Here is a 12,321-nt window from a genome sequence, read left to right on the forward strand (position 1 = left end):
CATCTCTGCGGGGGTGGACTGGAGTAGTTTAGTTAACAACGAACTAGGATAAAAATAACTGTGCAATTTATTTTTATCTGTCAAGTTTTTAAAGCTACACTTATTCAAACCCCCCCTTTCTAAGTGTTTTTCTATCCTTCAATTGGCATCAGAGCGCCGGTTCTAAGGTGCAAGCACTTAACCGTGTTTAGAAAAGATTCAGGAAGAGAAAACCGCTTCAGTAAAAGATGGTTGATGAAAGTGAAAAGTCTACACCTACACCTGCATCTACATCTGGCTCTGCTGAGCAATACAACGGTAACAATGGTTATACTAGACCGCCGGTATTTGATGGTGAAAACTTTGAATACTGGAAAGATAAACTGGAAAGTTACTTTCTTGGTCTAGATGGTGATCTATGGGATCTTCTGATGGATGGTTACAAACATCCAGTAAATGCCAGAGGCGTAAAGCTGACAAGGCAAGAAATGGATGATGATCAGAAAAAGCTTTTCAGGAATCATCATAAATGTAGAACTGTTTTGCTGAATGCTATCTCTCATGCTGAGTATGAGAAGATATCTAACAGGGAAACGGCCTATGACATATATGAGTCCTTGAAAATGACTCATGAAGGAAATGCTCAAGTCAAGGAGACTAAAGCTCTAGCTTTAATCCAGAAGTATGAAGCCTTCAAGATGGAGGATGATGAAGACATTGAAAAGATGTTTTCAAGATTTCAAACTCTTACTGCTGGATTGAGAGTTCTTGACAAGGGATACACCAAGGCTGATCATGTAAAGAAGATCATCAGAAGCTTACCCAGAAGATGGGGTCCTATGGTGACTGCATTCAAGATTGCAAAGAATCTGAATGAAGTTTCTCTGGAAGAGCTTATCAGTGCCTTGAGGAGTCATGAAATAGAGCTGGACGCAAATGAGCCTCAAAAGAAAGGTAAGTCTATTGCATTAAAATCCAATATCAAGAAATGCACTAACGCTTTTCAGGCTAGAGAAGAAGATCCTGAAGAATCAGAATCTGAAGAAGAAGATGAACTGTCCTTAATCTCCAGAAGACTAAATCAACTCTGGAAGACCAAGCAGAGGAAGTTCAGAGGCTTCAGAAGTTCAAAGAAATTTGAACGAGGAGAATCTTCTGATGACAAAAGATTTGACAAGAAGAAGGTCATGTGCTATGAATGCAATGAGCCTGGACACTACAAGAATGAATGTCCAAATCTTCAGAAGGAAAATCCCAAGAAGAAGTTTCATAAGAAGAAAAGTCTTATGGCAACCTGGGATGAGTCAGAAGATGATTCAGACTCTGAAGATGAGCAGGCTAACTGTGCGCTGATGGCGACAGAAGATGACGAATCAGAATCTACATCAGAATCAGATTCTGAAGAGGTATTTTCTGAACTTACTAGAGATGAGTTAGTTTCCGGTCTAACTGAACTTCTGGAACTCAAGTCTCAGATTAGTCTCAAATACAAAAAGCTGAAAAAGCTGTTTGAATTTGAAACAAAGAAGCTTGAGTTGGAGAATTCTGAATTAAAAGAAAAACTTTTAAAATTATCCAATAATGTTGGATCTCCTTCTGATTCAGAAAAATCCATTCCTAGTCTAAACCATATTCTGAAAGAATATGATTTAAGTTTCAGGAAGTTCTTATCTAGAAGTATTGGCAGAAGTCAGCTAGCTTCTATGATATATGCTGTATCTGGAAACAAAAGAGTTGGCATTGGTTTTGAGGGTGAAACCCCATACAAACTTGAACCTGTTGATGAAATGAAAATCACATACAAGCCATTGTATGATCAGTTCAAGTATGGCCACTCCCATGATATTAGGCACACTTCACATGCTCAAAGTTTTCACATAACACACACCAAAAAGCATGTGACACAACCTAGGAAATATCATGAAACTCACATTAAGAATTATCATGCTGTTCCTCCTATTGCTTACAATGTTAAACCCAAGTTCAATCAGAACTTGAGAAAATCTAACAAGAAAGGACCCAAGAAAATGTGGGTACCTAAGGATAAGATTATTCCTATTGCAGATATCCTTGACTGCAAAAAGGACAAAGCACAACATGTCATGGTATCTGGACTCTGGATGCTCGCGACACATGACAGGAAGAAGGTCTATGTTCCAAGACCTGGTGCTTAAGTCTGGAGGAGAAGTCAAGTTTGGAGGAGATCAGAAGGGCAAGATAATTGGCTCTGGAACTATAAAGTCTGGTAACTCTCCTTCCATTTCTAATGTACTTCTTGTAGAAGGATTAACACATAACCTCTTATCTATCAGTCAATTGAGTGACAATGGTTATGATATAATCTTTAATCAAGAGTCTTGCAAGGCTGTAAATCAGAAGGATGGCTCAATCCTATTTACAGGCAAGAGGAAGAACAACATTTATAAGACAGATCTGCAAGATCTTATGAGTCAGAAGGTGACTTGTCTTATGTCTGTTTCTGAAGAGCAGTGGGTCTGGCACAGAAGATTAGGTCATGCTAGTTTGAGAAAGATTTCTCAGATTAACAAACTGAATCTGGTCAGAGGACTCCCTAATCTGAAATTCAAATCAGATGCTCTTTGTGAAGCATGTCAGAAGGGCAAGTTCTCCAAACCTGCATTCAAGTCCAAGAATGTTGTTTCTACCTCAAGGCCATTAGAACTCTTGCACATTGATCTGTTTGGCCCAGTCAAAAAAGCATCTGTCAGAGGGAAGAAATATGGATTAGTCATCGTAGATGATTATAGCCGCTGGACATGGGTAAAATTCTTGAAACACAAGGATGAGACTCATTCAGTGTTCTTTGATTTCTGCATTCAGATTCAATCTGAAAAAGAGTGTAAAATCATAAAGGTCAGAAGTGATCATGGTGGTGAATTTGAGAACAGATCCTTTGAAGAGTTCTTCAAAGAAAATGGTATTGCCCATGATTTCTCTTGTCCTAGAACTCCACAGCAAAATGGGGTTGTAGAACGAAAGAATAGGACTCTGCAAGAAATGGCCAGAACCATGATCAATGAAACCAATATGGCTAAGCATTTCTGGGCAGAAGCAATAAACACTGCATGCTATATTCAGAATAGAATCTCTATCAGACCTATTCTAAATAAGACTCCCTATGAATTGTGGAAGAATAGAAAGCCCAACATTTCATATTTCCATCCTTTTGGATGTGTATGTTTTATTCTGAACACTAAAGATCATCTTGGTAAGTTTGATTCCAAAGCACAAAAATGTCTCCTTCTTGGATATTCTGAACGCTCAAAAGGCTACAGAGTATACAATACTGAAACATTGATTGTAGAAGAATCAATCAATATCAGGTTTGATGATAAGCTTGGTTCTGAAAAACCAAAGCAGTTTGATAATTTTGCAGATTGTGATATTGATATATCAGAAGTTGTTGAGCCAAGAAGCAACGCATCAGAAGCAGAGCTTCTCAGAAGCAAAGAATCGGAAGATCAAGTATCAGCTTCTCTGGAGGATCTAAGCATTTCTGAAGAACCATCTGTCAGAAGATCATCCAGACTCATCTCTGGTCATTCAGAAGATGTCATTCTTGGAAAGAAGGATGATCCAATCAGAACAAGAGCATTCCTTAAGAACAATGCAGATTGTCAATTAGGTCTTGTATCTTTGATCGAGCCAACTTCTGTTGATCACGCTCTAGAAGATCCAGACTGGATAATTGCTATGCAAGAAGAACTGAATCAGTTTACAAGGAATGATGTTTGGGATCTTGTTCCTAGACCAGATGGATTCAATATAATTGGTACAAAATGGGTCTTCAGAAACAAGCTCAGTGAGAAAGGTGAAGTGGTAAGGAACAAAGCCAGACTGGTGGCTCAGGGTTATAGTCAGCAAGAAGGGATTGATTATACAGAAACCTTTGCACCAGTGGCCAGGTTAGAATCTATTCGTCTATTAATTTCATTTGCCACTCAACATAACATCACTCTTTATCAGATGGATGTTAAGAGTGCCTTCTTAAATGGTTATATAGATGAAGAAGTTTATGTCCATCAACCTCCTGGTTTTGAAGACTCTATGTCTCCTAATCATGTTTTTAAACTTAAGAAATCATTGTATGGATTGAAACAGGCTCCCAGAGCTTGGTATGAACGCTTAAGTTCTTTCCTTCTGGATAATGGTTTCACTAGAGGAAAAGTGGACACTACTCTCTTTTGTAAAACCTTTAAAAGGGATATTTTAATTTGTCAAATATATGTAGATGATATATTTTTGGAACATCTAATGCTACACTTGGAAAGGAGCTTGCTGAGTCTATGCAGGCTGAGTTTGAAATGAGCATGATGGGAGAACTCAAGTATTTCCTTGGAATACAAATAAATCAAACATCAGAAGGAACGTATGTTCACCAAACCAAGTATGTGAAGGAACTTCTGAAGAAGTTTAATCTTCTAGACTGCAAAGAAGCCAAAACTCCTATGCATCCAACATGCATCCTAGGTAAGGATGAGGTAAGTAAGAAGGTAGATCAGAAGTTATACAGAGGTATGATTGGATCTCTTCTATATCTGACTGCTTCTAGACCTGACATTCTATTCAGTGTTTGTTTGTGTGCTAGATTCCAATCAGATCCTAGAGAATCTCATTTAACTGCTGTTAAGAGAATTCTAAGGTATCTGAAAGGTACTACTAATGTTGGCTTAGTTTACAGAAAATCTAAAGAATACAACTTAGTAGGATTCTGCGATGCTGACTATGCTGGAGACAGAATTGAAAGAAAAAGTACTTCAGGAAGTTGCCAATTTCTTGGAAGTCATTTGATCTCTTGGTATAGCAAGAAGCAAGCAACTATTGCTCTATCAACAACAGAAGCAGAATATGTCGCTGCTGCTGGTTGTAGTACACAGATGCTCTGGATGAAGAGTCAGTTAGAAGATTATCAGATATTTGAGAGTAACATTCCTATATTCTGTGATAATACTTCTGCTATATGTTTATCTAAGAATCCCATTCTTCATTCAAAAGCTAAACATATTGAGATTAAACATCATTTCATAAGGGACTATGTTCAGAAGGGTGTTATATCTTTAAACTTTGTTGATACAGACCATCAATGGGCTGATATCTTTACAAAACCCCTGGCTGAAGATAGGTTTAAGTTCATTCTGAAGAACATCAGTATGGATTTATGCCCAGAATGAGAAGATGAGAAGTTCTTATGTATGAGTATCTTCTGAAATGAAAAATGGATTATTTTTTATATATCAGAAGTTCTGATTGAAATCTTTTAGAAATTATGATTCGGTTATTACTAACGTTTCATTGTCTAAGTTGATTCAGAACCTCTTTTAAAGCAAAACAGCTGTAACGTTTTATCTCGGGATGGTAAACCTGTCGTTACTATTCATGGATAAGCGCGCGTGCAGTTGAAGGGACACCGACCATAGGTAACTGTGCTAGTCACCTCATTCGTCTTTATTATCTCTCCTCACGTCACGTAACATTAAATGCTATTCATCATTCGTTTCATTTTATTTTCTTTTAAATACTCTTCAAACACTTCTCTTTCCCTCTCATCTTTCTCTATCTCTTTGCATTCCTCATCAAGTTTTTCTCTCTCTCTCTTCCGTTTTCGTCTCTTGTTCAAACATTTTTTTTAAAAAAAAAAAAAAAATCCTAGCTCAAACCTAGCGTTCACCCTAAGCCTGTTGAAGATCTATGACTCAAAGGCGACAGATCTCTGCATATCTCGGGATGGCTCTCCTAATACCTCTCAAGTCAGACCTCTTCTTTGATGTTGTTATCAACTTTCACCCAAAGACAGAAGACTTTCTTGAGTTATGGGAGGAGGTTAAGAATGATATTCTTAACCTCTATGTTAAGGGAAAGCCCCGTTTGCAACATTAGCTCTCTGTCTGTGAACTGTCCCTCTCTTCCTCTTTGGTCACTTGGATCTCTCCTACAGTGGAGGTTCTAGTCTGGAAGACAAGAGTCCACAGGGATTCTTGATGGGTTGACACTGAGCGTGTCCTGCTAGGGTGCTGTTTTTAATTTTTGTAGTCATTTCCTCTTGGGATGACTTTTTATGTATTTGCTAGGAATGTTTCTCATCTTGTTAAACATAGGAATCTTTTGTAATATCTTTTGATTATCAATGAAAAGTTTCTTTGTTTTTACATTCCAGTGTTTTTATTTGTCGTTTTATGCATCTGAATCTTTTGAAATATTCTTTTTGATGTTATGACAAAAAGGAGGAGAAGATAAATGATAAATGATTTGATTAATCTATCAGTTGCTGGGTAAAGCTCCCACACATTTACTAACAAGAACTGCAAGTTCTATATGGTTTAAGTGTTTTGCAGGTATAAAGAAGTGAAGAGAATCTTCAAAGCAAACACAGAAGCAAAACCATGGAAACTGAAGCAAGCCGAGTGCTGTCAAGCTTCAGAGATCAGAAGCACTGATAATAGAATTTGATCTATATTTGTCTATTTACTTTGACAAAATTCTATTTGCTCTGATACATTATTTTTAGCCTATATGGCTCTGATACATATAATGTTATAGCTCTGATACATATAATGTGTTAGAATATACATTTTATGTTCTGACTCGTTCATGCTGACTTTTGTCGTTTAGTTTTTGTTCTGTAACATTTCAGGATGTAGAGATGCTCTGATGATGCTCTGGTACATTCAACAATGTTCTGATACAAATCTAGCATGAAGTGATGTTGGTAGAAATTCAAAGTTCTGAAGCTATCCGAGGGAAGCAGAAATCAGAAGCTGCGAATGTTCTAAAGATCCAGAAAACTCAAGTTCTGAAGCTGTCCTAGATGGAAGCAGAAATCAGAAGCTGTGAATGTTCAGAAGATCAAAGAAATTCAAGTTCTGAAGCTGTCCTGAATGGAAGCAGAAATCAGAAGCTGTGAATGTTCAGAAGATCAAAGAAATTCAAGTTCTGAAGCTGTCCTAGATGGAAGCAGGAATCAGAAGCTGTGAGTGTTCTAGGGATCTAAAGAAATTCTAGTTCTGAAGCTGTCCTATGGAAGCAGAAGTCAGAAGCTATGAATTCTCTGAAGACAAAAGCTTATATGATCGTCTCTACCGAAATAATCAGGGAAGTCTTTTATTAAAGTTCTTCGAGTATTTATTTCAGGGGGAGATTATTTATCTCAGGGGGAGATTGTTAATCTCAGGGGGAGACATATTCATATGCTTATGCTATAGCTGTGTAATTTGTCTTTTGCCGTCTGTTCTTTCTGATCGCAAATTCATATCATTTATATATGTTTTTGTCATCATCAAAAAGGGGGAGATTGTTAGAACAAGATTTGTTCTGATCAATTATCTTAGTTTTGATGATAACAATAATATGAATTTTGCTTAAGATAATATGGTACTCTAATTCAATGCAATTTCCCTTTCAGGAAATATATAAAGAGTACGCATAATTCAGCGCTCAGAAGCTTTGTCTCAAAGGGTTCAGCATGCAACATCAGAACATGGTCTGGCAAGACATCAGAAGATGGTCGAAGCAGAATCAGAACATGGGTCTATGGAAGCATCAGAAGAACTAGAGAACAGAAGCACTGAAGTTCTGATGGTATCACGCTCAGAAGCACTTCAAGGTCAGAAGATCAGAAGATGCTATGCACCAAGCTGTTTGACTCTGATGATATTCAAACGTTGTATTCACAAACATCAGATCAGAAGGAAGTACAAGTGGCAGGCTACGCTGACTGACAAAAGGAACGTTAAAAGCTACTAAAGACTACGTCAGTAGACACAGCGTGAACAAGGCTCGAGGTAGTTGACAAAAGCGTATAACATTAAATGCGATGCTGTACGGAACACGCAAAGCATTAAATGCATTCAACGGTCATCTTCTCCAACGCCTATAAATATGAAGTTCTGATGAGAAGCAAGGTTAACGATTCTGCACCAAAACAACTCATATCAAACTTGCTGAAACGCTGTTCAAATCAAAACTCAGAATCTTCATCTTCATCAAAGCTCACTACATTGCTGTTGTAATATATTAGTGAGATTAAGCTTAAACGTTAAGAGAAATATCACAGTTTGTGATTAACGCTTTCAAGAAGCATTTGTAAACTCTTAGAATTGATTACATTAAGTTGTAAGGAACTAGAGTGATCGTGTGGATCAGAATACTCTAGGAAGTCTTAGGAGTGAACTAAGCAGATTGTAACTAGAGTGATCGTGTGGATCAGTAGACTCTAGAAAAGTCTTAGAGGGTATCTAAGCAGTTGTTCCTGGAGTGATCAGTGTGTGATCAGTAGACTCTGGAAGACTTAGTTGCTGACTAAGTGGAGAACCATTGTAATCCGTGCGATTAGTGGATTAAATCCTCAGTTGAGGTAAATCATCTCTGCGGGGGTGGACTGGAGTAGTTTAGTTAACAACGAACCAGGATAAAAATAACTGTGCAATTTATTTTTATCTGTCAAGTTTGTAAAGCTACACTTATTCAAACCCCCCCTTTCTAAGTGTTTTTCTATCCTTCAAATGGATCTTCAACATATTTATTTTGGGCCAAACAACATATTTATATCCTCTAATGTGATTGTGCATTCACCGGTCGGCAAATGAAACGTGTGTGTCTCAGGCCTCCACCTCTCAAGCATCGCAATTACAAGTTTAGAATCAACACTTCTAAAGTTGATTTTGGAGACGATCCCAAACCCGGCTCTTTCTAAGTAAGGCTTGATAGCCTCACTTGGCTCCCTATCAAACATATGATTATGTAGTCTAAATCTTTTAGACTCATCCTATACAAAAAATATATAATTTGGTTAGTATACAAAAACAATAAACTGTGAAAAATACGTATAAGAATACTAGTAACAAATTTAAAATACGTACGAATGCAGCCACGTTCTCTCTTGTTCCTCGATGATTATCTCCCAAAGCAAGCAAACCAGACATGTTGTGTGATTGTGTGTTTCAGATGAATATGTGATGAGTTAGAAATTTGAAAGATGTGATGAGTTTGGAGTGATAATGAGAGGTTGAATTTATAGTCAAAGTGAATGCATGCAATAACCCATTGGACTAACAAGTGTAATGCATGCAATATATGGGGCATTCTATTATCCAACATATATTACAATCTCTTGCATGCTTTTACTATATGATGGGATTGCACACTGCTTGATTGGACAATTGCATGCAGCATGCAGCAAAAAACGTGCCCCCTTGTGGTCCGTCCCACCCTTGGACGCACGCTAACCAAGTCTCTTTGGGTTCGGCCAACCCCTGGGCGGACTCCCTTGTGGTTCGGCCAACCCCTGGTTGGTCTGCAACGTGATTCGTCCTTTGACTGGACGGATTCCCTACGTGTCCATTTTTTGGCAGAAGTTTAAATACCAATTTGACTGAAACATATATAGCAACACACATTCAAATACAAAGAAAAATTATTTGTTCAAAGAAACATTATATTAAAAGTATGGCTCAGAGAAACATTATTTGTTCAGTGCATTACAATGGTGTTATCAGTAACGATCTAACCAACGGTTTTTCGTTTAGTAATACCGAAACAAAACGTTTCAAAGTGCATTGTAGAGCCGATTTTATGCATTTGAAGGAACGGATCGAAACAAAATTGCAACTTCCTGTAAGTGAAATTATTTATCGACTTCCGTTGTTTAATGGAGACAGCGGTATCATTTTTTACGTCATGAAACCAATAGAGGACGAAGATGGCGTTAAAGTGATGTTCGAATGTCACAATTCGTTTGCTCCTCTTGACGATATGGAGCTATATGTTCATATTGTTAGTCCTCCCATTAACCAATCGCAAGAGTCGCATTCGCATCAATACGGTTTGAGCCAACCCACTGACGAAGAGCCAACCCAAAACAACGAACCATTTATACCCGACGAACAGGTGGACGAGTACAGTGAGGATGAAATACAAGAAGTGCAATATGAAGATCTTTTTGGTGATGACAATGACCCTGATATTGTTGAGCCGTCGCAGCCTACACTTGCACGACCGATTAGCATGTACGCCCCACCGGATCACATGCGAAATATCTGTTTAGAAGAGGCACCGTCTGAATCAGTTTTTGGTTCCCACATAACAAACTATAGTGATGTTGATTTATATGAGGGAATGGAGTTTGAAGACAAGGAGGAGTGCGTTGCTGCTATGCAACATTGGCATATCACCAATAATCTTGATTATTGGGTATACAAATCTGATACGAAGAGATATGTCATCAAATGCAAAAATCCAACTTGCAAATTCAAATGTAGAGCATCAGTTCGCAAGAAGAATTCTAAGTGGATGATAGGTAAGTTGAGTGGACCACATGTCTGCACAACCACTTCAATGTCGCAAGATCATAGACAACTTACATCAGATATTGTCTCTCACTGCATCAGAGATTTGGTTAACACCGACCCCTCAATTAAGGTAAAGCTCATAATTTCTCATATAACAGGAAAGTATGGTTATAATATATCTTACAGGAAATGTGGATTGCAAAGGTAAAGGCCATAGAATCCTTGTATGGAAACTGGGAGACATCTTACAATGACCTTCCACGATGGTTATTGGTAATGAAAACATATCTGCCTGGAATGATAATAGACTTGGAAACTTTACCTGCATTTTCAAACGAAGGAAGTCAGTTGGGTGATAAGATGATATTCCATCGTCTATTTTGGGCTTTTCAACCTTGCATCCATGGTTTTGCCTATTGCAAGCCAATTGTTCAAGTCGACGGAACATGGTTGTATGGAAGGTACAAAGGGACATTGTTGATGGCTGTGGCGCAGGATGGGAATGGTAACATTTTTCCAATTGCTTTCGCTATTGTCGAGGGTGAAACCAAGGATGCTTGGAGTTTTTTCCTTCGTAATCTAAGAATCCATGTGACACCCCAACCCAATCTATGCCTAATATCAGACAGACATCCATCGATTAAAAGTGTCTATGATGATCCTGCAAATGGATGGCAAAATCCTCCGTCATCACATGTCTATTGCATAAGGCATATCGCGCAAAATTTTATGCGTGCGATTAGAGACAAAGAACTACGTAAAAAACTCGTCAACATGGGTAATAGTCTGGTTGATCTTTATGAAGTAAATTTTTCAAATTCACTTTGTCGCTTTCTTGACATGTTTATTATTTGTAACAGGATATGCATTGACGGAGTCAACGTACAATTACTATAGAACCGAAATTCGTCAGACAAATAGAGATGCTATGGAGTGGATTGAAAATATCCCCAGGGAGAAGTGGGCAAGGGCGTTTGATAGAGGGCAACGATGGGGACACATGACGACTAACCTTGCAGAAGCAATGAACTCTGTGCTAAAGGCTACCAGAAATCTTCCAATAGCGTCTTTGTTTTCGGCCACATATTTTCGGATGGGAGCATTATTTGGTCAACGCGGACATGAATGGACAAAGAGGTTGACATCGGGCCAAACTTTTACAGACAAGTGTATCAAGGGGATGACTAAAGAAGTCAACAAAGCAAGCAGTCATAATGTTTACCAGTTTGACCGGGAGAGGTTCTATTTTATGGTGGCCGAAAGAATAAACCGCAACGATGGTCGTCCAACTGGTACTTACGGTGTTGATCTGCGAAAGCGAACATGTGATTGTGGAAAATTTCAAGCGTTCCATTTGCCTTGCTCACATGTGATTGCAGCATGTGAAAGTATACGCCAAGACTACACCATTCACATACCCGACGTGTTCAAGATACAGCATGTTTTTAAAGTCTACCAACAAAGCTTCCAGATCCTCCCACATCAAGACAATTGGCCTCAATATAGAGGGCCTACTCTTTGTCATGACGAAACTATGCGTAGGAAAAAAAGAGGCCGCCCTAACAGTACTCGGATTCGAACCGAAATGGACGACGTGGAAAAGGAAAAGAGAATGTGTGGGATATGCCGTGAAGTAGGCCATATCCGAAGTAAATGTCCAAATGTATCAGGCCCGTCCAATAGGCCTCCTTAATGTTTACTTCAACTAGCTTTATTTAATGTTTACTAAAACTAGCTTTATGAATGTAATATAATGTTTTTTTAATTGAGTTTGCAACCATCAATGACTAAAACAACATTTCACATTGAACATAACTAAAACAACATTTCACATTACTAATACAACATTCAATGACATCGAAATAAAGACCGCCACAAATAAAACAACCACACATGAAACACTTAAAACGACATCACATGAAACAAATAAAACATATTCTAAGAGATTACAACCATCAACACAATATCGTGTGGTCCTAGCATCATCATAAGGACACCGGCGTCATTTTTCACGGCTCTCCAAGAACGAGTTACTACT

The 12,321-nt window shown here is 38.2% G+C and overlaps 1 protein-coding gene across 1 annotated transcript; it reads left to right on the forward strand.

Moving 5' to 3' along the window:
- The first annotated feature begins 9,441 nt into the window (after nt 1-9,441).
- LOC131661500 (uncharacterized) lies at nt 9,442-11,976 on the forward strand. Its single transcript, XM_058931067.1, has 3 exons — nt 9,442-10,413; nt 10,470-11,061; nt 11,144-11,976. The coding sequence occupies exons 1-3, from the start codon at nt 9,442-9,444 to the stop codon at nt 11,974-11,976; spliced, it is 2,397 nt and encodes a 798-aa protein (XP_058787050.1).
- Nucleotides 11,977-12,321: the final 345 nt, after the last annotated feature.

This window comes from Vicia villosa, linkage group LG1 (genome assembly GCF_029867415.1).
Source record: "Vicia villosa cultivar HV-30 ecotype Madison, WI linkage group LG1, Vvil1.0, whole genome shotgun sequence".
In the NCBI taxonomy this organism is placed as follows: domain Eukaryota; kingdom Viridiplantae; phylum Streptophyta; class Magnoliopsida; order Fabales; family Fabaceae; genus Vicia; species Vicia villosa.

Bases quoted from the DNA above. Each gene is read 5' to 3' on its own strand.
- LOC131661500 (XM_058931067.1), top strand. From the start codon at position 9,442: ATGGCTCAGAGAAACATTATTTGTTCAGTGCATTACAATGGTGTTATC. The intron at 10,414-10,469 runs GTAAAGCTCATA...TATATCTTACAG, and splicing joins ACACCGACCCCTCAATTAAG to GAAATGTGGATTGCAAAGGT. The intron at 11,062-11,143 runs GTAATAGTCTGG...TATTTGTAACAG, and splicing joins TAAAAAACTCGTCAACATGG to GATATGCATTGACGGAGTCA.